This window comes from Kryptolebias marmoratus, linkage group LG14, assembly GCF_001649575.2.
Source record: "Kryptolebias marmoratus isolate JLee-2015 linkage group LG14, ASM164957v2, whole genome shotgun sequence".
Lineage (NCBI taxonomy): Eukaryota > Metazoa > Chordata > Actinopteri > Cyprinodontiformes > Rivulidae > Kryptolebias > Kryptolebias marmoratus.
In genome coordinates, this window is record NC_051443.1 from 19,447,434 (window position 1) to 19,472,274 (window position 24,841).

Below are 24,841 nucleotides of genomic sequence, written 5' to 3' on the forward strand. Positions count from 1 at the left end.
AGTATATTCCACCTTTGCCTTTTGGGAACAGGTGATAAAAAGTAGTTTAAATAATATTAATAATAAAAAAGACAAATCAAATACTTTAATATTTTATTTACCTGAAACCACAACCTCAGTAATGCATGTACAATCATTTTTAACCTTCTGAAATGATTGACGTCTTCTCTACGTATGATTAATATCATCCCTCAAACAGGTGCCATGAGGCGGCCGTACAGCCCCCCTCAGTTTAAATCACAGTTTTACAGCAGTTGATAAAGATTCATAATAATTATAATATAATAGGAATGTCAAGGCAATAAGAAAACCAGACATGTTTATATTGCAGGTTCACCAAGAAATGAGTCTGTTTAATGCAAAAGACTAAATCATGAAAAGTAAATGGCTTAGTGATATGCTTAGAGTTTGTAACTAATGGGGCGAAAATATTAAGAAAAAAAATAAAATCAAAATGTTAAGCACAGTCAAGTTTAGCATGAATCAATTCTCCATGTCCAACATTGTGCAAATTTTCCAAACAGTTACAATAAAAACAGTGATTTTACAATTTATTAAACACATATCTATCTTAAAACCATCCTAATGTCATTTGAGTATAATACATTAAAATCTATAAATACAAAAAAAAATGCAAAGCCTACATACAGCTGAATCACATGCATGAATGCTTTGTAGACTCATGTACAGCTAAGACCCTTCAACCCAATGTTTTGGAAATTCCCCACGTGACACGGTAACATGAGAGGTCTTCATGCAAGAGGGATTCAGTGAGGCCGCTCTGACCTTCCCTGCACATAAAACTGGATTATTATTATATTTAAGCACAAAAATGCAAAGGTATGTTGTGTGGTAATGTTTGTGGTTGTGATGCAAGGGGCAAAAAGAAAACAAAGAATCGTATTTTTTTACATATTCGGTCATTGTATTCCTTTTTACCGGTTTATTGGTACAAAGTGATGGTCTTGGTGGTGTCGGCGTTTCAAGCGTGAGCGCACACTATGGACAGAAGGACTCCTCCAGAGTCCTATTCCAATCTTTCACTGCAAGTTTTCATGAAAGCCAACCTAAAAGAAAGAAGAAACGATGTCAGAACAGAACACTGGCTTTAAAAGAAAATTAAAAAAGCTCAATTTTTATCCTGTTCAAAGATGGATTTTTGTGAAGCATGTGTCAGAAGGGTGAGAAGAACAGCACGCCTGACATTCACTACAGTGGCATGTGGTCACAGAATGACACGTGATTACTCCCTTGCTTAAGGACATTTACAACCAACTCGGAAAAAAGTTGGGGCTTTGTGTGAAATATAAATCAAAACAGAATGCAGTGATTTGCAAATCTCATAAATCCATATTTTATTTGCAGTGTAACACAGTAACCATGAAACGTTTAAACTAAAAACTTGTATTTTTTGGAGGTTAGGGTTAAAATTTTATATTCTTTTTGGAAACCAGACGCCGTGTCCTCTTTAGTACAGAGGAACCATCTGACTTATCAGCAGGCAGTTCGAAAGCCTGCCTCTCTGATGGTATGGAGGTGCATGAGTGCCTCTGGCAATGGGCAGACTACACATCTGGAAAGGCTCCACCAATACAGAACAGATACAGGTTTTAGGACACATACTTCCATCCAGATGTCATTTTCAGGGACAGCCATGCAGATTACAGCAACTCAATGCTAAACTTCATAGAATAAGAGTCCACGTGCTGAAGCAGCCATTTCACTCAAAAAAAAAAAAAAAACTCCAGCAACTGGGTGTTATTTGAAGAGGGGACGCTTCACAGTGGTATGCATGACCCTGTACCAACTGTTGAGGAGAGTTGCTGCATAAAGTTCAAATTTACCTAAATTTTTCTTTACAATAACAGTTTCTTAGTTTAAACATTTGATGTGTTTATGGTGTTTAAATATGGGTTTATGCATTCTGTTTTTATTTATCTTTTACACAGTATAATTCTGAAAATCTTCATTTAAATACTTCCACATGAGACACAACGATCATGAGATATTGTCTCGTTTCTTCTGTAATGATGTGTTTAGTGGAGGATGTAAGAAATGGATACTCACGCTAGTGACAGGGGAGCCAATGGAAGGCATTGAAGAAAAAAACAAATTATTAAGACAAACAAGTGGATGAGAACAACCAGGCTTCTACCTACAACACATGCTTTTGATGGGGTTTTTTTTTCACACAAAGAAATGTTCACACAAATTAATGCTCAATTAGTGCAATCGACTCAGATTCAAAATGGAGATTAAACCACAAACTAAGCCCTCTGAGGTCTAAGGTTGTGTTTTGAAAAGCTGCTTGCCATGTTAAGTCAAGAAAACTCGAGCATTTGTGTCTGAAATGATTTGTATTCAAGTAAAATATACACATACAAAAACACTGGGTATGAAACTGAAAATCACGAGCCTCAAATGTTTAAATAAAGACAGAAAACACTTGATTCAAAGGGTTCATGAGTGTATTTTTCTTGAAGTAAAAAAAAAAAACAACAATGTTTTTTATCTGCAATCAATGTTCATATGAAAACGTTGCTGTATTAGTATTACTCTTTAAAGATTACCGTCCTTTGAATCAAACGCTATGGAGATGGTAAACAAACATACAGCATCCCCACCCAGCTCTGTCTCCAAAGCAGAACACAAATAAAGTTAAAGAATGCCACAAGTTCATACAAACAAAATATATCCTTAAAATGGGGTTAAAGGGGGAAAAGATTTTGTTCTTCGTTTTCTGCACAAGCAAATAGGGGGCACACCTCAGATGTCATCTTTTAGCAAGACTGTTGAAAAGCGTGTCGAGATAAGCAAAACCTATTCTTCCATCAAGTTGAGGTAGCTGTGCTCTGCCAGGTGCAGAAAAACTGACTTATTTTCAACCATCACTGTAAAAATAAAAAAAATGCTTTACAAAGTTATTTACGCTTTAACAGGGGGAACGAACACAATTAAATTAGAAATGAGAAACCACAGAGTTCATGCTTGGTCACAAGGACATGCAGCTTTTTTTTTTTGTTTTGTTTCACGATTTTTTTTGTTTTTTTCCTTTAGTTTAAGCCAAACCTTTCCCCATCCTTGTCTGCCATTTGGAGCTTGTCCTCTCAGAGTTTTTACTGAAGACACAATGGTAAAACAAAAAGAAACAAATCAAGGCGATATCTCTAAGTCACGCTGGTTAAACGATTTACAAAGCCATAAAAAAAATGCTGCATAAAATAGTGTTCAATCTCTGTACAGATCAAATAATTTGATATCTTAAACTTTCTTTTCATTGGGGAGGGAACCTAAACAAAACTATTTTTTTAGAATTGTAGTGACATAGGACATCTTTAAAACATACCTTACAGGTAATATTAACAAAGAAAAATGGCAACACTATTTGCTTTTAAACCAGCAACACAGTCCAAAGCTATGGGAGTGGTGGTCCTCTAACTCATTTTAAAGCCTCATCCATTCACAAGTCCTATCTCAACTCAAAACAAACAACCTTTCAACTTTTTATATTATGTTAGATTTGATGAGTTGGTCCTTCTCGTGCACACAAGCTCACGCACCCACGCTAAGTCTACAAACGCTCACACACACTAGCTATGCACATTTAAGAAGGCAGACAGAGAAGGAAACAGGGAGGTGATGGCAGTGGGAGGGGGGAGGGGGGGATGAAAACAGTTGAGGTTGTGCTCAGGTCAGTCAGGACATGAACATGTCAGCCAGGTTAGTGTCAGAGCTGTAGATCCACAGAACCAGTGGGAGGGAAATGGCCACGAAGGGCCAGGAGATGCCCTCCATACATGCAAACAGGGAGCAGGCTTTGCAACTGGCAGGCTTCTCCAGCTCTCTACCGGGCTCCAGGTAGTTCCTGGCAGCAAACTTGAGCATTTCGTCCAGTAGGATGACGGGCAGCGAGATCTTGAGAACCATTAGCCACTGAGTCAGATTCAAAGGGGTGATCTGGAAGATGATCTGTAAAGTAATCAAGAAAGATGTAAGGTTTTAGAGGCTTGGAGAGCAATATACAGATGTACATGACAGCAGAGTTACTTATTTAGCCATCTGCCCTGTGCTTAAAAAAACAAAAAATATTCCTCACTGGAAGAGGCTCTACATAGAGGATGAGGAAGTGAAGAGACATGGAGAGGCAGATGGCTCCCAGCAGCCAAACATTTTCCCAAGGAGGCATCCGTAGAAGGGACTGATTCTCCGACACACTGAGAAACAACAGAGACAAATGAAACAAGCGTAAAAGTGTACCGTAAGACCATAAGAATCCAGGAGGAAGGCATTCAAACCAACCTGTTAAGGGCATTGCACATCTCAATGGTGACCAGTACAGACAGGGCCATGGTCATAGGGTAAGGGGACTCAAACACCTTACAGTCCAGACCCTGGAACTCTGGATTCTCTGGGCCGCATTGCAGAAAGTGGCTCTGTAAAATGCGACAGATTAGACTAGAGCCAAGAGGAGAGGAATGCAGTGACAAAGAATGCTAGTAGTTAAATTTTACCAGCTGGTAGAAGGTAATCCTTGGTCCATCTTCAGCAGCAACAAACCACCAAGCAGCAGCACCAACAGTGCCAGCCCCAACATAACCTGTCAGCAAAAAACAACAACATGTCACTCACAAGTGTTGCCTGCTTACTTAAATCAGAATGGATGACAAATAGCTACAACATCAGACTGAAGAACATCTTTATTTTCACAATTTCAGCAACAGAAGCCAATTTCTGCAGGGATTTGGTGACACGGCCTGAACATTAATCATCAGAAATTGTTTCTCTCCTTGCAGACATAACTTACATCCAATGGCGAGGTATCTGAAGAAGAGCCATCCGGAGATGAGGGGCTCCCGAGCGTTGCGTGGGGGTTTGCTCATGATGTCCAAGTCTGGCGGGTTGAAACCCAAAGCTGTGGCAGGTAAACCGTCTGTCACCAGGTTGACCCAGAGCAGCTGGACGGGGATAAGAGCTTCAGGGAACCCCAGAGCTGCAGTCAGGAAGATGCTACACACACAAAACAACAAAAAAAAAAAACATGAAGGTTATGACTGGAAAAACGTCTATGTTCAGATGGACATTTACACATTTAAACCAGTCGTCCTTACCAGACAACTTCGCCTACATTGGAGGAGATGAGGTATCTGATGAACTGCTTCATGTTGTTGTAAATGGCTCTGCCTTCCTCCACTGCAGCTACAATGGTAGCAAAATTGTCATCAGCCAGGACCATCTCTGAGGCGGTTTTAGCCACAGCTGTTCCTGAGCCCATGGCAATGCCAATCTCAGCCTTCTTCAGAGCAGGGGCATCGTTTACTCCATCACCTGTCTGAAACCAGGAAGTGAGAAACCAGTCAGTCCGTGACAAACCGTATTCCTGGAATATCAGAGCTGCTACAGCACGCACTGTCAAGGATATCAATTTTTCTTACCATAGCTGTAATCTCATCGTAGGATTGCAGATACTCCACAATCTTGGATTTATGTGCAGGCTCAACACGAGCAAAGCAGCGAGCTTTGACCACAGCTTCTTTTTGTGCAGCCTGTGTGAGATCATCGAACTCTCTGCCAGTGAAAGCCATGCTGGAAACGTCGTCTTCTTCACCGAAGATGCCAATGCGTCTGCAAATAGCCACTGCTGTTCCTAAAATACACACGTGTGCAGTGTTCAGACTTCAAAGTTCAACCAAGCAGTTTCTTATTTTTAAATTAGGTGAAACAAAAGCAATTTATGTGTGATAAATTGGACTGTCTCCAGTTACCCTTGTTGTCTCCGGTGATCATGATTACTCTGATGCCTGCGAGGCGACAGAGCCGAATGGAGGCTGCCACCTCTGCCCTGGGAGGATCCAGCATGCCAACACAGCCCACAAATGTCAGATCAGTCTGGATGACGAAAAAGGAAAATAGTTATTAAAAGCACAAAATATATTTATAGCTAAAACTGGAAAATGTCAACATTTTTTAAAAGAATTTTCCAGACTCCTACCTCATACTCAATAAAGCGAGATGAGTCCTCCAACACCATTTCATCTTTATTCATGGGATTATCTCGCGTTGCCAGAGCCAGACAGCGCAGGGTGTCTCTGCCAGTCCCATACTCTCGGATCACAGACATGATTTTTTCTTTGATGCCAGGGGTCATGGGCACTTTGTTGCTGCCTACACGGATGTGCGTGCACCTGTCAATCACTCCCTCTGGGGCACCCTATGAGAAAAGACCATTAAGATAATGACACGGACATAAACATCAAAATAATCTGTGTTTGTCACAGCCTGTTTACCTTTACAAACATCTTGCCAACGGAGGAGCGAACTTTATTAGGAGAACAGTACACAGACATAGACTTCCTGTCTCTGGAAAACTCCAAAGTAAATTCTTTCTTCATCAGCTGCTTGATCACCTACAACAAAACAAAACTGCAATGAGAAACTTTGTCCTCGTTGAAGATGCATATAAGAATCTGAAGAATTTATTTTGAGGTTACATACAGAGTTACAGGCGTTGGCTCGCTCCACCTTGGACAGGCTTTTAATGTTCGTATCAAACACGTTCATCTTCTCCACCAAGCAGGTCAAAGCAGTCTCTGTGGCCTCCCCCACCTTCTCATACACACCTTTGGTCTGATCACACAAACATTTACAAGTGATGAACAGTCTTCATCAAAAATTCCACACAAAACGAGTGAGATGTTGCCATGGCAGAGGAGCGAGGTTCATTGTGTGCTGCAAACCTCATTATAGTCCAGTGACGAGTCGTTACAGAGAGCACAGATGGAGGCCATCTCCACCAGGGCATCGTACTGGGAACATTTCACTGGCTTACCGTTATGAAAACTAAAAAACAAACAACGGCCGTGTCAGGAAAGTAGTGAGTAAAATGTAAATTTTATGCAAACACACAATTTGTTTTTATAACTTGTTTTAACTCAGAAAAGTACAAATGCAAGCCTGATTTATTTGCAATACGCACACTTATTTAAGCCTTTTATAAACATTCAAAACACTGAATACTCACACTTCTCCATTAGGGGCATATGTGGAGCCAGTTACAGTGAATTCCTTTAATGAACAACTATCACCTTCAGTCTTATCAATGATAAACATCTAGAAGAAACAAAAGAGAAACAGTTTGAACATAAACAGAACTGTGTCAGAAAAATGTTTTTTCTTTACTCATTCTATCAAACTGTGAGTGCATTAGGTGACAGGAAGTAGTAGTGTCCAGCAGGAGGCAGCACACTACAGCTTATATGCAGAAAACCCTCATCAGCCTGTCTTAACACTGAACAGAACATAAAAGAGAAATCCTGATCCAAAGCAGGCCCTGAGCACTGTGGTGGGGAAGGTCTATAAATGTCACCTTACAGCAAACTAGACACAAAAATTCCTCTGGACAGTCTACATGACTACAGAACAGAAAATCCAATCTCTCGAGGTGGAAATATTAAATTAAAACCTTCAGGTAAACATTCTGTGATACATAAACCAGTTTATTCAGAATTTTTTTGAAATATCTCTTTCCTTTATTTTAATATCCAAATTACTTTAGCTTTCCCCCGCTGCATGTACAAACATTTCAAATGACTGACAGATCTTTAAAACATCCTACTCTCTTGGTAAATTTAAATATATATATAAAAAACCTGATGACTAACATTTGAATACTTATTCAAATTCTCACATCCACGGCAAAAACTGACAATGAGGAAGAATAAGAACAGAAATATTTGAATAAGATGAGCGAGCACCATCGCAGCACGTCCCACACTGACAAAGCTGCACTACACAAAGATAAAACTACACAAAGCAGGGGTTTTCAGTGTCGAAGCACCCTAAAACACAGAAACCTAAACTGTAAGAAAACTACCCTGAAGAGCAACATTCAGTTAGCCAATTTATGCTCTGCCCTATCTGGATGCTGCGTATGTGTCAGCATAGGTTTGACTTGCAAAAAACTGTGAGAGATGAGCAAGAGATGTAGATGGAGAGAAGGCAGAGATAGACACAAGGTCAGTTATGCAACTCAACTGGTTTTGCTGCTGACTAACTACTGCATACTGATCAGTATTCTGCTTGAGTTGAGAAATGGAGGCTGAAGAACGCACTGAGAATATGAAAGAATAGAAAAAGAGAACTATGCATTTTGATAGTCCAACCTGAGCAGCGTACAGTTCAGACCTTATCACTACTAATTGTTCTGCTGATCTCAGAAGGATTTACATAGACATGAAGATATTCTGTAACACATGATGCTGACATACTGTGCATCCTCAGGTCAGGATTTCCATATTTCAGTTCTAACCGAAGGGTTCATTTAAAGGTAAAAGAGTAAAAGTCAGTCCACAAATCAGATTTAACCACAAGGAACAATTGCTTTCTCACCCTGCACACAGACATCTGATTGGTGGTCAGAGTGCCAGTTTTGTCAGAGCAGATGACAGATGTACACCCGAGGGTCTCCACAGAGGGCAAGCTGCGAACAATGGCATTCTTCTTGGCCATGCGGCGTGTTCCTAAAGCCAGGCAAGTAGTGATGACGGCAGGGAGACCTGGATGACACATGCAACAGATTCCCAAAAGGAAAAGAGGATTATTTAGATATGAGAGAAGATAAACAACTTGAGGAAATGCAGACTTTGCTTTGTATTTATTACATAAACAGATTATACATTTTTTTCCATGTAAGATGTACTGAAAACAGCACAGTGTTTTTTTTTTTTATTTCTATGAAACAACAACAAACATGTAGAGAACACAGCTGTATTTGTGTAACCCTTCAGCATACCCTCAGGAATAGCAGCTACTGCCAGGGCCACAGCAATCTTAAAGTAGTAGACAGCGCCTCGGATCCAGGAACCTCCATGGACGGGATCGTTGAAATGTCCAATATTGATGATCCACACAGCAATGCAGATCAGTGAGATGACCTTTAATTACAGTCGTTTAAATAATGATTAATAATTAACATCAATTCAAACAAAATCACCCAAAATTTGTCAGAAATATGACACCTTTCACCTTAGACAGTTGCTCTCCAAACTCATCCAGCTTCTGCTGCAGTGGCGTGCGCTCCTGCTCCGTCGATGCCATCTCATCTCGGATTTTCCCAATCTCTGTGTTTCCAGCTGTGGCCACCACCACACCAACAGCCTTACCGGCTGCAATGTTTGTACCCTGACAAGTTGGAGTAGTGAACAAACAGACTTTAGTAAACATTTAATGAACGAAGCACCACTGGAAAAAGACATGATAAACAGAGTTTCACATGAAGCACAAGTCATTCAATTTAATTCCATAATAAATCCTTAACAGCAGCCACTAAAAGTGAATTTTTATTAGTGAAAACGGTCTTCAAAACATTAAAAGAAAGACTAGTAAATGCTTTAATTATTCAGACATGTGTGATGGATTCACACCATTGTTTTCCTGATTAAGGTTTCTTCTGTACGTTTTTTGCAATCAAACTCTTCCTACACACTTTGTGCCATTTTACCCTAAATGTTCTGCTCAAGCAGGAAGTGTGCAATAACTTAATATTTGTACCTTTTGTATTTTTTTTTTAACTATATTTACAAAGAATTTCCACGCATAATGTCAATTTCCATCTTTCAGCTACAGTTTGGCTTATTTTAGCTTTTGGTTACAGTTTTACCTTTTAGCTGCAGTTATGCTGATTACAGCTTTAACCTACAGTTTTGAAGATTGTTGCTTCTGTTTATTTTAACTTTTAACAATTCAGGGTTTTTTTTCATTAACCCTTTGGCATTCACAGTAAAATTTATTTATTTACAAATGTTTTTCAAGGCAGGAAAACAATTTCATATTTTTCATAATTGACAAAAGAGCAAGAATTTTAATTAGGACAAAGAAAAATAATCAAAAGACAAAGTATGTTGTATTTATTTGAAGTTAAACTCAAACAAGAAGAGAGACAATAATAAAAAGAAGGGTGAAGTGAAGAATAAACAGCCTAAAGACAGTTTAGTGAGTCACTCACAGAAAAGAGCATGTTCTTTTTGTCCTGGTTGACAGCACGTGGGTCTGGCACCGGGTCTGTGTGTTTGATCACAGACACAGACTCACCTGCAAGAGGAAACAGGAGATAAAGGAATAGGAAGCAGTGTTAAGTTTCTACACGGCAGAGCATGAAGAGGTAATAGCGATGGTTGGTTGACATTTTGGGCAGATGTGTGGAAAAGATTTTGCAGCTGACTGAGCAGACCTGACAAGTATCAGATACTGCTCCAGCGCTCGCTTTTCTAAACCCTCGTCTAAGGTCTGCTAACACTGCATGTTCTTTTGGGCATAATCAGCTGTGAAAAGACTGCACAGTTCGGAAAGAACAAGGCAGAGAACGTTCAACAGGCGGTATGGCCATGAATGGGGAAGGCAAGAGAGGAGAAAAATAGCTCAAACACTAAAATATCCCGTGGAATTTGCTACCAATTAAGGCAGCAAAGCAAGACAAGAGATTTAAGGTCTTGATTCATATAAACCTGTTCTCTTGTACATTAGAGCCATCCTTTATCATCCACAGATTTGTTTTTAGTCCATTCCATCTACATTATTTGTTATTTCAAAGATGTGGACTGAGAAGTCATAATTATCAGTTATAAAAGGTAACTGGACTGTACTGTTTTCATTACGTGTGATGGTAATGTCCCAGAGGCAAGCAAGAAAGTATTGAAAAAAAAAACGAAAGTGAAATACACATCTTAACTATGAAAGCTAACATTTTAGGAATAAAACTCAACACCACTGAGACGACTGAGAGCTCTTACTGTTCTAGAAACAATTTACCTGTAAGAATCGACTGATCCACCCTCAGTGTGGTCGACTTTATAGAAGTCAGCCTGATGTCAGCTGGCACTTTATCACCAACTGTGGACAGAAACAACAAAGAAACAGGATGTTTTTACTATTTTAACAGTTTACATGAAACTATAAATAGCACGGATTATAGGTGAAGCAATACTTTGGGAAAAGAAAAGAGAAAAATAAATAAAAGCTATAAAAGCAAACAAACATGGTCATTTAATGTGATTTTGAACCACATAAACATCTCGATTGTGAAACCAGACCTCCAACATTAGTTCATAAAAACAAAGGATAAATTAAAAAACAATAGCAATAAAAATCAAACACCGAACCACATACAGACAACACTTAAAATAAAACCAACAGTTCTGTTATACTCATGCCCTATTACAGTTATAAAATAATCTAATTCAAGTTATTAAAGATGCTAGAAGGGAGTCATGCATTTAAGATTATTAATGGTCCACTCGTCTCCTCCGCAGGACACAGTGATTGTAGGAGACTCTTCTAGGAACAAAAAGCTTCAGCGGTCTCCAGTGAAATAAATGTCAAAAGTAAATACTCATAATTCAAACAAGACTTTTCTTTGTGTAAATCCAACAAGTACCATTAAAAGGGGCAGACATTCTTCTTATTATCTGTTAAAGTGGATTAGACAGACTACTTTACATGCAGTCTCAGTTAATCAGATAAAAAAATATTTCTACCTTTTACCTATGTGATTTAATCTGTAATTGTGCTATTAAAATTTAAATGCAGCTTTTCTTTGCATTTTTAATATTTATGGTGCGAGTGTCAAAACAAAAAAACAATATTTTACTCTTGAAAGGTTAAACCCATAAAAGATGTAGAAAAATTATCAACATGTTCGATTTAAACCAGTTCAACTAACAGTATGAGGAGGTGTGCATTTATGATGATGTTTATATAACTTTAAAAGAAGAAAGCAGAGTGGAAACCACCACTGTTGCATCAGAGACATTTTTCCATTCAGCTTAGAGTCAGACATCACACAGCTTGAAAGGGTGAAGATAAAAGCAATGACCCAGAGGCTCTTTAAACATCACTCTGAGGACAGTGGAGAGTGGTGACAGACATGTAAACCAACCCTAAGGCCTCTGCTGTGCCCTTCTGAGAATAAAATAGGAAACGAGGAACGGTCGACAGGGGAAAGGGGTTTACACGAGTCCTTCAAACCACACGCCCAAAAATGGGAAAACTATTTTGATGAGCTTGAAACAAGCTGCTGGATTTGGGGGGGAGGGAGGGATGCTGAAAACATCTGTTTTAAGCAAGGAGATCCCGTTCAGTGTCATGAGCTGAAATAGAAACGGTCTGACGTGCGATTGCGTACAGATTGTTCATTCATTCTAACCATTCTCGCAAGTCTGTGACAGCTTACTTCACCTATGATTACAGAAACCTGAGTCAAGAAATCCACTTGGAGTAACTTGCAATATAAGCAAATCAGTGTTCTCTCACATTCTGATTAAAATATAAATCCTTTTTTTAAATGTTCTTTAAAGATGCATTGTATGTTGACTCAGTAATAATCCTCACAGACTGGACCAGCTGCAATACCTTATTTAGTCCTCCAGTTTCCTACGCACAGCTAAAACCACTTTATTATCACCGCTCTGATTTCAGACTTTATACCTTAAAGAGACAGGATAAAGAGGGAGATGAACAACCAGAGCATAAGGGAGAATACAAAGAACCTGCAGCCACTGGAAATATTAAAGACTCAAAGCCCTGTGGGAAGGTTAACACAAAAACTCACTAATTAAAAATCCCACCAACGGAAAAAAAAAAAAGACCGCCCGGCTATTTTCCATCCATTGGTGAGTACAGCGAATAAGGTCACAGCAAATGGACTAACCTACTTTCATTGGCAACGACGATGGTTTAGAAACTATAATAAAGCCTAACCAGTTCCAATCACACACATATCATTGGCCAATATAAGTCTATTGTTAGCCTAATCTTCAGATATATTCAGTTGTTTCTCATAGTGAAAAACTTAACATTTTGAAAACCAAAAACTACCGAAGCTTCTAAATTTACTGATACAGTTACTGTATCAGTTACTGTATTACTGCTATAAATCATTACATTTTGCAACAAGGAAACAGAAATATTATTGTCATAATGCCCAGAAACATGCCGCAGTGAACTACATTTCAACTCCACATATGAGACATTTTGCCTTCGGGCTTACAGAACATGCTTTTTTTAGCTTTGTTTTTAATGGGAAAGAGTGAATGACTTGTGGGACAGGAACCTTTTCTTCTCCCTTGTGCACAAAAGATTTTATCAGTATTATCTGCTCCCCTGAGAAATGGACAAATGTCAGGCTGAAAACACTTAACCAAACACATCCCACAGCCTGGAAAAGCTGAAGCTGCTCTCATGAAGTATTTAGAGGGATCAATGTGAGGAAAACCAAATTATGGCAGACTGCCACCACACCAGGGTCTGGAGTCAAGGTAACAAATTTTATGATTTGGGGGGTCCAATAAAACAAGATGTTTTTGCGTTTGAGGGGCTAAAGCTCAACAATGTGCTAGCATGTAGGATTGCGATGTTCTGGGAGTTGTCATGACCTCCTACATCCCTTTGGAGACTCTTGAAAGCACAAGTGTTCTTTTCAACAGTTTTCAATACATAATAATAAAACAACTTGAAAGACAGACAACTTAAGAAAGGAGTAGACAAACTGAATCAATAAGCTGCATAGATTAGGAAGAGAAAATTACTGGGGGATGACAGACCATTCTTCATTTTTAAAAACGAGATCTGTACATGTGGCCATCTGGAGCACAACCTAGTCATCAAAATCAATCTGGGTCCTTACATCGTCTCAGTCTCACAACCTGTTTGTGCTCCTTTTGCCAGTACGTGTTCAGGTTTCTCAAGAACACAGCGATCAACAAGATTTATCAACCACTAAAATTTAAACGCTTTAATCTTAAAAGAAAAAAAGGAACCAGTTTAAAGTCTAAACTCGACTTGCTAAGTGAAACTGAAGCAAGTCACAAAACAAAAACGTGTCACTGCTGCATCTGTGACGTGCATGCAGTAAACAATTCTAGTGAAGTCAAAGATTTTAATATGCAAATGAGTCAAAGCTGCCTAAATGTCAAGAGGCAACTGATCAGATGAGGAATACTGAGTCACAAGGTGAGTGACAAAACTGATATGATGTAAAACCAATTTACGAGTCCAAACTCGACTCATTTCAATGAAATAAGAAATTCAGGGTGATAATTAAAGACGTTGCAGAAGTTACTTTTGACACTTGCTTCTCATATGATTTATTATTACAGTAAATAAAACTATCTGTTCTCAAATATTCTTAATTTTCTAAAATGAATAAATAGTGAACATACAAACAAAAAAAGAGCAGGAGAAAAAAAATTCTCTGGTTTTGGATGTGCCGAATGACTAACATGAAGCAATTTGGAGATGCGGGTCGTGTTTCACCTTATATAGATGTTACCTAGGTTTTTATTCCCCTCATCAGTTATGGCTGCCTCAGTGAAATATATGCTGTGTAACGTTAGCGAGTCAAATCCATCTACATGCTGGAACTTCAGAAATCTGGTTTGTTTATCTCCTGTACAATGATAAAAGTTGTTTTATTGATCTAACCCCCTACATTAAGCCAGTTATCCAAGTTAAATCTTTTAACAAAGACTGAAATAAAACAAATTTGTTTGATGCCTGATCTAAAATTTACAGAAGATTTTGACACTGTTGAGGTTTGAGACATTTAAATGTTGGAAACTAGCTGAAATGGGTAATGAGAGGAAGGAATTTAATCACCAATATAAGTCAAAAATTTCAAAGACTGCAAAACAGTATGGAAAATTTACTTTTGTGACCAGCATCCGTCCATTTTCTTTACCTGCTTCTCCTTTCCGGGTCACAGGGAGCTGGTGCTTAACTCCAGTAGTCACTGTGTGAGAGGCGGGGGACACCCTGGACAGGTCGCAAGTCCATCACAGGGACACAGAGACAAACGCGACAAACTCTCACTCACAGCTAAGGACATTTTTAGAGTTACCAATTAACCTAACATGCATGTTTTTGGTCTGTGGGAAGAGTACCTGGAGTTAACCCATGTGAGCACAGGAAGAACATGCAAAATCCACCCAGAAAGGCTACAGGCCGGGACAGGCGACAGCTTTAACTGCTGTGCCACTGACCAGTATTAACCAAGTGAAATTTGTTATTCAATCCCTCTTTCATTACATGAACTCAGCAACCATCTGTCCTATAAGACCACGTGCAAACTGCTTCTAAATGCAGACAGTACATCGCATGACTAACTGTGAATAATGCAGAATAGCTTGTACGGTTTGCTTCTGTCCTGGTGAAACATTAGGCAGTATGTCATTAATTGAGGCACCCCAAATAGTGGCTCCACTTTGATTAGAAAACAAGAAAATGTCAAGAATTTTAAGTGTAGATCAAGTCGAGATCTCTCAGACAGCAACAACATGAGAGAAGGAGTGAGAGTGTAAACCCCTGAAACATAAAAATGAGTGTCATAAAGCTGGTGACATAACCAGAATCGTTTGTTTGAACTGAACTTAATGATCAGGTTTAAATGGTTCTGATTCACATTTCTTTTCCTGCACTTGCTTGGATCTAGGCTGGTGTAAACAAGAATTTCCTCAAGGATGTGAAGTAAACAGTCATTGGTGGGAAAGTAATACACTAGGAAGTGTCTGGGGATGAGACCCTTAGAGGAAAAACATTGGCTGTAAAAGTCCAAGTTTGGTAGCTTCTGTCACATTAAATTACCAGTGACCCATCAACACAATGTAACTACATACAAGTGTTGTTAAAATTTTAAAAAAACTTAATTTACCTTCTGAACTGTGATAACAGTGCATTTATACAGTTTCTGGCCTAGATGGATCATGGTATTCATCTCATTTTCATTTGCCTCTTTATGTTTCCATATTGCAGTGCTGTACTTATCAATGCTGTTGTAAAATAATTCAATTAATTTTTGGTAGTAAACATTTTTAAAAAATAGCAGCTGGCAACTGTAAAACATCAGACATTACTAAATGCAGCTGTGAGTAGCACCTCGGTGACCCTCACTGAGAGGCATTCTCAAATGCTGACTACCGTTTGTATCAGCATTTAAAAATGCCATCTGGTGATATAAATAATAATAGGCTGGAAATAATTAGATATAACATCAAGGGTTTACAATGCTGTTGCAACATCTACAGTGTTGTATTATGCTGAAGTGAAATCACTGTAATGAGTCATTACACCCTCTTTACCGTACAGTTGTTGTTATAATTGTAGACATTGATGCAACTGGAACCCATTAAACTTAACTGGAATACATTCACTTTCTGTAATCAAGCAGAAGAAACTGGAAATTGGCCAAATATGTCTGTCTAGTGTCTCACTGACTATTTAAAAAAAAAAATGTTCATGACTAAAATCCATTACTCATCAGTTGGGAGTACAGAAAAAATAAACATTAATACGAATGGAAAAAGTAATACCAAAAAACATTTAAAAAGTCTCTTGGTTAAAAAAATAAACAACCCAAAAAACAAAAAGCCAACACGGAACCAGAGAAAAGCAGAGCAGTGACGCAAAAGACAAATACATGTGGTCCTAAACAAGTCAGGGTCGGCCAAGAAATGCTCAGAAACAGACCGGACCTCTGATCTCATGTCACTTAGTCCTGCAATCATCAGGAAATGCACTTTACAATCCAATAACACTTGCAGCAAAACCAATTCACTCATTGCCATTCCAACAATATTAAATTGTCCGGCTGATCGGTTTTCATCTTACCTGCCACCTCCACAATGTCCCCCGGCACAATGTCTCTGGCTTTGATTCTCTGGACACTCTTCCTGTCCTGGCGGTACACTTTCCCCATCTCCGGCTCATATTCCTTAAGAGCTTCAATGGCATTTTCTGCATTTCGCTCCTGAACAATGGAAGGTTGGGAGGAAGGGGAATAATGTCACACAGTTCACACAATCTAGTTTTAAAAAAGAATGAGCTAAAAAAATATATATATATAGAAAATAAAAGAAATATAAAAAACTTTCTCAGTATCCAGTGATAAGTCAGTGTAGCTCCATTCAAAAGTAGTGACTAAAAAGTCATGTTTTAATTTCTTTTTTAAAACAAAACAGCAGATAATTAGGGTAATCAGTAAGATAGAGCAGAAAACTGACATTAAACCTTCCTTTTACTGTAAGCAGAGACTTTTGTTTTCCACATCTTTAAGTGAAAGTGCCATTATTTTTAAGTTACAATAGCATTTCCATTCCAATTTCTTTAAATGTTCTGTTCTGTGTGCTGTAACTTCACTTGTCATTGTCTGGTGGATTTCCTGAAGATTAGATCATTTCAGTGGCAGGTCCCAGCCTGGCTATTCAACGGGCAGTATTTGAGCAGACGGTTAAAAACTGAGTATTCAGACTCATTTACCATGGCCATTGTGAGAGAAAACTACAGGAACATGAAGGTCTTTGAAAAAGTAAATAATAGCTTCCCTTCTCTGAATTATTCATAATAGATAATAGATTTGTTTGCATATTTAACATTTGTTAACTTCACAAGACAACAAAGAATTTATCTACGACACAAACCAGGTATTTCACCAAGCATATGTTGTGTTATTCATAATAAACTAATGTCTGCTGCTTTCTAAGTCTTTTTTCCCCCAAACAAGATAACAGAAAACTGACAGGACATGATCATATTTTAAATAATCACCCTAAAGTTGTTCTAAAAATGTAAAACCTGTTTACCTGCCAGACTCCTACGATGGCATTTGCTATGAGAATAAGCAAAATAACAAAAGGCTCCACAAAGGCTGTAACTGTTTCTTCGCCCTCTTCAAACCAGGCCAGCACCTGAGACAAAGAAATGATCAGAGATTAGTTACACAGCAAATACAAGATTCAAATCACATGCTGGGACAATTAAAGACAATTAACTCTGTTTGATACAATCAAAAAAAAGAACAAAAAAAAATATGAATACTTTCTCATCCTAGATTTGAGTCTCCTACTCTCGGTTTAACAAAGTAAAACTAAGAGTTAAATCATAAGCAATCATAAAATGGACAAGGCCCACCTCATTACTGTATCACATGAGCCGAACTGAAAGCATTACAGCCATTTAATAACCAGTTTGACATTTTTTAGACACCATCAAATGGATTAGATAAATTAATTCATTTACCAAGTGTAAACTGTAGAATCTAAAAGATAAAACACTGAATGAATATTGATCAGCTTTACAAACTGTTTAAATGCACTTTTTTTTTACAATAAACAACAGATTTATTATATTCATGTCAAAATTAGTTTTTATTTAAAAGGGGTTGTGTAAAAGCTTGAAAAAAAGATTCAAACAAATCACTGGTAATTTACATTGATAAATTAAATTAAATGGTATTCTATAACAAACAAATATAACTGCATTTTTCAGCTCAGTGAAAACTGGGAAATATAAAATTGTTTAAAGTTTTCTATTAGATATGTTTGCATTAAGACTACAACAGAGTAACAGAACCCACCTAAAAGGGCATATTTGTTTTACCAATGAATTATTTTAAGATTTAAGATAAACATCAGATCAGCTTTTTAGAGGAAGAGGTGGTTAAATGTCTAAAAACAAACTTGGGGGGTTAAAACCATAAAGGTAAAACTGATACGTCCTTGACAAATTACTATCTGTGCCAGCCAAACCCTGAATTTTGATCAAGAATCTTTATTTTAGTTTTAATACATTGACAAACATGTAAATAAAGGTCAAGGCTTGTTTTCTTCAATTGCCAATGCTGCACAATAGAGCCAAAATGTGTTCGTAGTCTCTGCACTTTCCTCCCTCCTCTTTTAGAATCTGTGCCAAGAGCTGAGTATGTCAAATGAGATGCCAAATGACCCAGTCTTGTTCTACAGTAACCTACTTGGGACAAAATCAATTCAAGTCAAATTACATTATTTGTCAATTATTCCATGTTATCTAAATAAAATGGTTACGCACAATATAAAGTGTCTAAACAGAGTCTAAAATGCATCTATGCAAGTTTCCAGTTAATTATCGTCACAAATTAAAGTAAATGCCCGAGTCTATAAGTGCGGTGAGGTTGAAAGCACACAGCATACGATCACTCGTGATTTATAGTTTTTGTAAGCATAGCTGAGTGTTATCAGTATGGCTTGAGTGATAATCTGAGGAAGCAGGCAAACAACCAATCTTGAAGTAGAAAATAGCTCCAAGAAAGTGAATGTAGCTCTGTGTCAAACATACACCATCACTCACTGGAGATAAAGATATAATCCATGTGTTCATGCTGTCAAGTTGCATTCATGACAGCATGAACACGAGACATGTTGAGATATGTAGTTTGACATCACTATATCAGCAACTGAACTAAAGGAAACAGCTGCTGCCGTGCTTTGACAGCCAAACACATGGCACGCTACTCATTCTAACATTGTTCATAATCTGACATGCAAATGTTGTAACATCAATTTCCAGATCATCACCAAGTCAGACTAGTTTCCTGTTAACACATCTGTCCCTGTTTAGTGTCAACACATAAATCCTGGACACTATTACAGTCCACTTTGAAGAGTGTTCTTACCAAGGTGTGATCTGCACAAAAAAACATCAGAAAATTACTATATTCAAGATGCAGGCTAAAGGACACGAACTAAGCATTAAAGGACCCACAAAACTCGACAGTTAAAATCGGAGTGATGAAGATGAAACCAGGAAATGCTCTTTTCAGTTTCATCATGGTCACCAGTTGAGATGAAGCATCCAGAAGCTTCCTCAAGTGTTGCCATGTTTTTGATTTTATTCACCTTTTTTTTTTAGTTTTTCAAGTATTACTTGTGACTGCATTTTCACTTAGGAAACACATTTTAAACTCATGGCACAGATAGAATTAAATGCAGCAGACCCACAAATCATCTCTGCCCCTGTGACATTCAGTCAGCCAAAAACAGCTCAGCCAAATGCCATCGTGAATGAAAAAACTGACCCAGAAAAAAAGAGAGAAGCTGGGATAAGATTAAAGAAAAGTCAGTTTGAACCTAAGGCTATTCCTTTGCCCAACCTATGTCTGGCTAATGTCCAGTTTCAATAGAGCAGAATGACTTGAAACTAGCTTTGAGGTGCAGAAACAAGAGCTCTTTACTGTCCACTTCTCTGCCCCTACTGTCTCCAACACAAGTGGATGTGCCAACCGTGTTTCAAGCTGACAAAGCGTAAGATGCTTGTGGAACAAAAAGACAGTGTTTGCATTAGTAGTGTTTGGTGCTCAAACACAGCCAAGGAACATGGATGGTGTTTGCTAGAGGTCAAGTTTTTGATGTTTTTTTTCTTAATAATCATGTCGATGTCACCACATAAATCTTTAGTGTTTGTTGCTTTTGGTGACAATTTGTTTGATGCAAATCAAACAAAACGTACTACTGCTAGCCACACAGCAAAACAAGCTCCAGTATCAGATATTCTGAACTGTTTTACTGAAGTTTCACACATTTTCACATCCTCTGAGAAAAAAACAGCCTAGAATGTTCTGGTAGCTGCAAGGCCGTCAGAAATAGGGGGACCTTTGGACTGTACTGTACTTGTTTCTAGCAGTAAAAACACATCTATTATGAACAGGAAAAAAATGACTGCTGTTTAGTACAATTGTTTCCAAAGTTGGGGGTTTGGACCCCACTGGGTCATGCACCACCAACTAGGGGTCTTAAGAAAACCTGAAAATAAATGTAATTAACTTTAAAATTAATTCTTAAAGTATATTTATACAACTCCAATTCTAAAACTGTTGGGACATTTTGTACAATGTAAATAAAACTGAATGCAATGATTTGCAAATCTCATAAACCCATACTTATTCACAATGGAACATTGTAAACATTAAATGTTTAAGAAATTGTACTTTTTAACGAAAGTAAGATAATTTTGAATTCAATGGAAGCAACACATATTGAAAAAGTTGGAACAGGAGCAACAAAAGGCTGTAAAAGTAAATAGTACAAATAAACAGCTAGAAGAACATTTTGTTATGTTTTAAGTTAAGAGGCAACAGTTGAATAAGAGGGGTGGACATAAAAAGAACACTTGAAAGAAAGTCAGTATCGGATGTTTGTGATCTTCGGGCCCTCAAGCAGCAATGCAATAAAAACAGGTCTAATTCTGTTTTGGACATCACTGCATGGGTTCAGGAACACTTCCACAAATCATTGTCTGTAAACACGGTTCATCACACGATTTATAAATGCTAGTTAAAGCTCTATCATGCAAGGAAGACAACCTATGTGAACATCATCGAGAAACACTGCCGTCTTTTCTGGACCAAAGCTCATTAAAAATGGATTGAGGCAAAGGAGAAAACTGTTCTGTGGTCAGATGAATCAAAATTTGAAATTCTGATTGGAAACCACAGACACCGTGACCTTCGTACTAAAGCAGAGAGGGACCATCCAGTTTTATTTTCAGCACACAGTTCAAAAGCCTGCCTCTTTGATGGTATGGGCAGCTTAAAATCAGAAACGGCATCATTAATGCAGAAAAGTATATACAGGTTTTAGGACTTGTGCTGCCATCCAAGCAAAGACGACCCAGGACTGTTGAACAGCTAGAATCCTACATCAGACCAGAACGGGACGATTTACAGACAGTTTTCAAAAGAAGAGGGGATGCTTCACATTGGTAATCACAGACCTGTCCCATTTTGAGATGTGCTGCTGCCACTAAATTCAGAATTGACCCCCTTCCTCAAAAAAAATTGCACAATTTCTAAGTTTCAGCATTTGATGTTTACAAATGGATAATAAAATATAAGTGTATTACGTGTTTTGTTAAATGGCTTATAAGGAATGTTTGTACACTTTAATCAGCAAGAGTAGGGTTACAGCTTTGTGGGTCAAAGTGAAGTTTGTGTACCACTGGTCAAGGACACTTGAGAAAGGAAACAATGGATAACATTTGTTCATATTTGTGTGTGTGTGACAACAGGTTTTGTCTACCCTAACTGATCCATACTAATTTACTGAATGAGAGACATGCACAGCTTATTAAAGATGTGTCATACTTACAAAAGATATGCAGGCAGCAAGTAAAAGGATCCTCACAAGCAAATCTTCAAATTGTTCAATGACCAGTTCCCAAAGGGATTTACCTAAAGAAAAAAAACGGTTAAGGGAAGAGATAGTCACGCTTCTCTTTCATTTAAAAGCAGACTGAGAAATTATTAAATCTTCAGCTGACATCTTTGAAGTGTACAGAGTGGTCTGCTCACCCTCCTCTGCTGGCAACTCTGCAGACCATCCCATCCAGGCCGCAGGGGAAGAGAGAGAGAGACGGACAGGCAATTACTTAAATGTTATTACTTGTTGAAGTGCAGTGAGTTGCTGTGGTAGTAGTACTGCACATAATACAAGAGTTGTTTATTAATTCCGTCCAGTAAGGGATGCTTTGCCGTGTTTCAACATCACGCACGGTGACGTCAATCCCCCCCCCCCCCCCCNCTTCCTTCTTGGACTCGCCGTTACACTATCAGCCGCTACGGGCCACATACAATAAACCGGCAAAGTGGGTTCTTCTCGTTTCTAAAGCAAACCCATTGACACCAACTGCTTACCGTTTGGCCCATACCGCTCCCGTTGTTTCTTCACTTCTTCTAAACTCAGACCGGTGCTTTCGTTCACGTTAAAAAAGCTGAAAACTTCTTCAACCGTCTTCGTGTGAGCGTTGTCCATGGTGAACGGCCACCGCTTGTTCCGCTGCCCGACTGGTCCCGACCTCAACCGGTCACCGTCCTATCCTCTCCACCGGTGTCCGAGGAGGGGGTTGTTGTTGTTGGTGGTGGTGGTGGTGGTTAAAACGAGTATATGTCGAGAGATATAGGAGCGAAACCCCACCTGCTACGACTGTAGGTAGCGGTACACAGCACGGCGTGGGACGCAGGTGTAACGGCGAAAGAGCGAACAAATTAGCGGCTTCTGTGCTAACGAGAAGCTAACAGGCTAAAGAGGCTGTACTGGCCGGCTGCGCTCCGCTAGTCTTCTCGTGAGAGCTTCAACAGCCGAACACATCAACGTCGAGTCGGTTGACCGTCGCCGCTCTCCTCTCCCCCGCTTTAAAACGAGCGAATACCCGGGTTAGCGTGTCCAAAATGGATCATTTAAAGCATGTGGCTCAGTCGCTGCTCGGCTCCCTTTCGCCCGCTCCCGTCTCTGTTGCGGAATCACCAGGGCTGTGTTCGGCACCAATCGCGTCTCTTCGTCGAATGCGGCGTTCAGTGTCCGCATGTGGAATCTGCTCATTGGTTGGAGACACCGGAAGTCCCACTTTCTCTCTGCGCGACCGCTGCGTGTAGAGGTGGATGGCATAATCCAAGTTATAGACAGTTCTTTGGCAGGCTGTTGAAAAATATAATCAGATATCCTATCTTTAATTGCATTCTTAGATATCAATAACATAATTCGTTCTAATTAAAAAGAAGTTGAATTAAATATAGATTTTTAGAATGACTTAAAAAGCATTCCAATTAATAAAAATGAACATTTTAAGTCTTTACAGCTGATATTGCATCTTTCTTTAAAAAAGCAGAGCATTGTGTGTTACTGGCCTTTTAAGGGTTTCAGTTATTTTTAAAATTATTTTGATTTTAAAACCTTCTTTTTATTCATTAAGCAGCATCAAATGGGTAATTTATCGCTTTAGCAATTAGGTGCTAATTTATCCTCTGTATATTTTAAAATTTACACTTGCCATTGTATTGATTTTACTTTGCAGATTTTCTCCTTTTAAGACAACGGGTTTAATTTTACTTGAGGTGCGTTCAGTAAAAGTTCCTCACACATAGTGTACACACAAACACAGCTTTGCTTTCTAAATTACTGTCAGTGATATTATTAATTTCCAGTATTTTTGGAGGGGGTCTGTGATAAATCCCAGTCTCTGTCAGACTATTCGAGTGAGGCATTGGCTTTCTTTCCATCTTCTTATCATGGTGTCAGAAAGCTTTTATCTGTCACTGGAGCCCTATGAGTTGTCTCTGAAACGAAACAAAACTGTTATCTTAGGCAGAAGGCTCCTTCAGGCTGTTTGCATCAAAATCCTCAGATAAGTTCAGATAACACCTGGAGGTAGTTTGCAGTTTCTGTCGTCTATCTTGAAGACGAGTTATTTTCAGACGCTGTGATAAATGTGTTTTGTCACAGAGAACTCTCTCGATTGATAAAGAAAGACAAATAATAATAAAAAAATGTGTCAATCATCTGTTTGGACACCCAACAGCTTAAGGCATTGGTTCTCAAAGTTGGGGTCATGAAACAGGAATGTGGGGTCCTGAGATGATCTACAAAATTAAACTAAGTTAAAGAAAATGATTGTGTATTGTATGATTTATGACATAAATGTTACAAAAAATGAAACCAGGAGACTTAAATTGATAAAAGTAGTTGTTATGGTTGTTTTTGTTGCTGTGATACTCTTGTTTAATGGCTTGTAAGCAAAGTTTGTGCACTTCAATTAGCAATAGTTTTGGTCACAAATCTCTACTACTGTTATTCTGTGATTTAAAACCTGGAAACTTTGAGAACCACTGGCTTAAAGGGTAAATGAAGAATAATGATGTTTTCTACAGGGAGCCTTATATAGTTTGTTTAACATACGTTTTATGTTGTATAACTGGGTCTGCATATACCCATTATTTAAAATACATAGATTTAGTGTTAAAGGTACTCACTGCAAACTATGAAATCAGACATAAAAAGGTTATCCTGAATTATAACCAATGGTCCAGTTGGAAAGATTTTACTTCTCTAGTTTTACAGATGTGCAGTTCTAAAATGTGGGTCCATACTCAATGTAAACAAAGCAACCTGCAGAAAGCCATGTGGAAACTTATTTGCACTGTACTCACCAAATCTTAGAATAAATATGTACCATTACATTCAGCTTATCGGACTTCTTGATCCCAGACGGTGCG

The 24,841-nt window shown here is 38.5% G+C and overlaps 1 protein-coding gene across 3 annotated transcripts; it reads right to left on the reverse strand.

The window, feature by feature from the left end:
• Positions 1 to 79: 79 nt before the first annotated feature.
• atp2a2b (ATPase sarcoplasmic/endoplasmic reticulum Ca2+ transporting 2b) lies at positions 80 to 23,141 on the reverse strand. Of its 3 annotated transcripts, none has more exons than XM_025004719.2 (24): positions 22,487 to 23,141; positions 22,145 to 22,162; positions 21,942 to 22,024; positions 17,625 to 17,729; positions 16,654 to 16,792; positions 10,804 to 10,884; positions 10,001 to 10,086; positions 9,022 to 9,177; positions 8,789 to 8,930; positions 8,386 to 8,552; positions 7,019 to 7,107; positions 6,735 to 6,837; positions 6,493 to 6,624; positions 6,285 to 6,404; positions 5,990 to 6,208; positions 5,763 to 5,886; positions 5,433 to 5,644; positions 5,109 to 5,329; positions 4,805 to 5,007; positions 4,512 to 4,597; positions 4,300 to 4,433; positions 4,097 to 4,214; positions 3,849 to 3,969; positions 80 to 1,067 (listed from the first exon to the last, which is right to left on the reverse strand). In XM_025004719.2, exons 1-24 carry the CDS (start codon positions 22,602 to 22,604, stop codon positions 1,054 to 1,056), a joined length of 2,991 nt encoding a protein of 996 aa, XP_024860487.1. In that variant the 5' UTR covers positions 22,605 to 23,141; the 3' UTR covers positions 80 to 1,053. The 3 variants fall into 3 exon arrangements, with proteins under 3 accessions (XP_024860487.1, XP_024860486.1, XP_024860485.1); XM_025004718.2 differs by lacking the exon at positions 80 to 1,067 and adding an exon at positions 2,932 to 3,119; XM_025004717.2 differs by lacking the exon at positions 80 to 1,067 and having other exon boundaries at positions 2,986 to 3,969; positions 22,487 to 23,140.
• Between the last annotated feature and the right edge of the window lie 1,700 nt (positions 23,142 to 24,841).

Bases quoted from the DNA above. Each gene is read 5' to 3' on its own strand.
- atp2a2b (XM_025004717.2), bottom strand. From the start codon at position 22,604: ATGGACAACGCTCACACGAAGACGGTTGAAGAAGTTTTCAGCTTTTTT. The intron at 6,405-6,492 runs GTATGTAACCTC...GTTTTGTTGTAG, and splicing joins GAGCCAACGCCTGTAACTCT to GTGATCAAGCAGCTGATGAA. The intron at 5,645-5,762 runs GTAACTGGAGAC...TGTGTATTTTAG, and splicing joins GATCACCGGAGACAACAAGG to GAACAGCAGTGGCTATTTGC.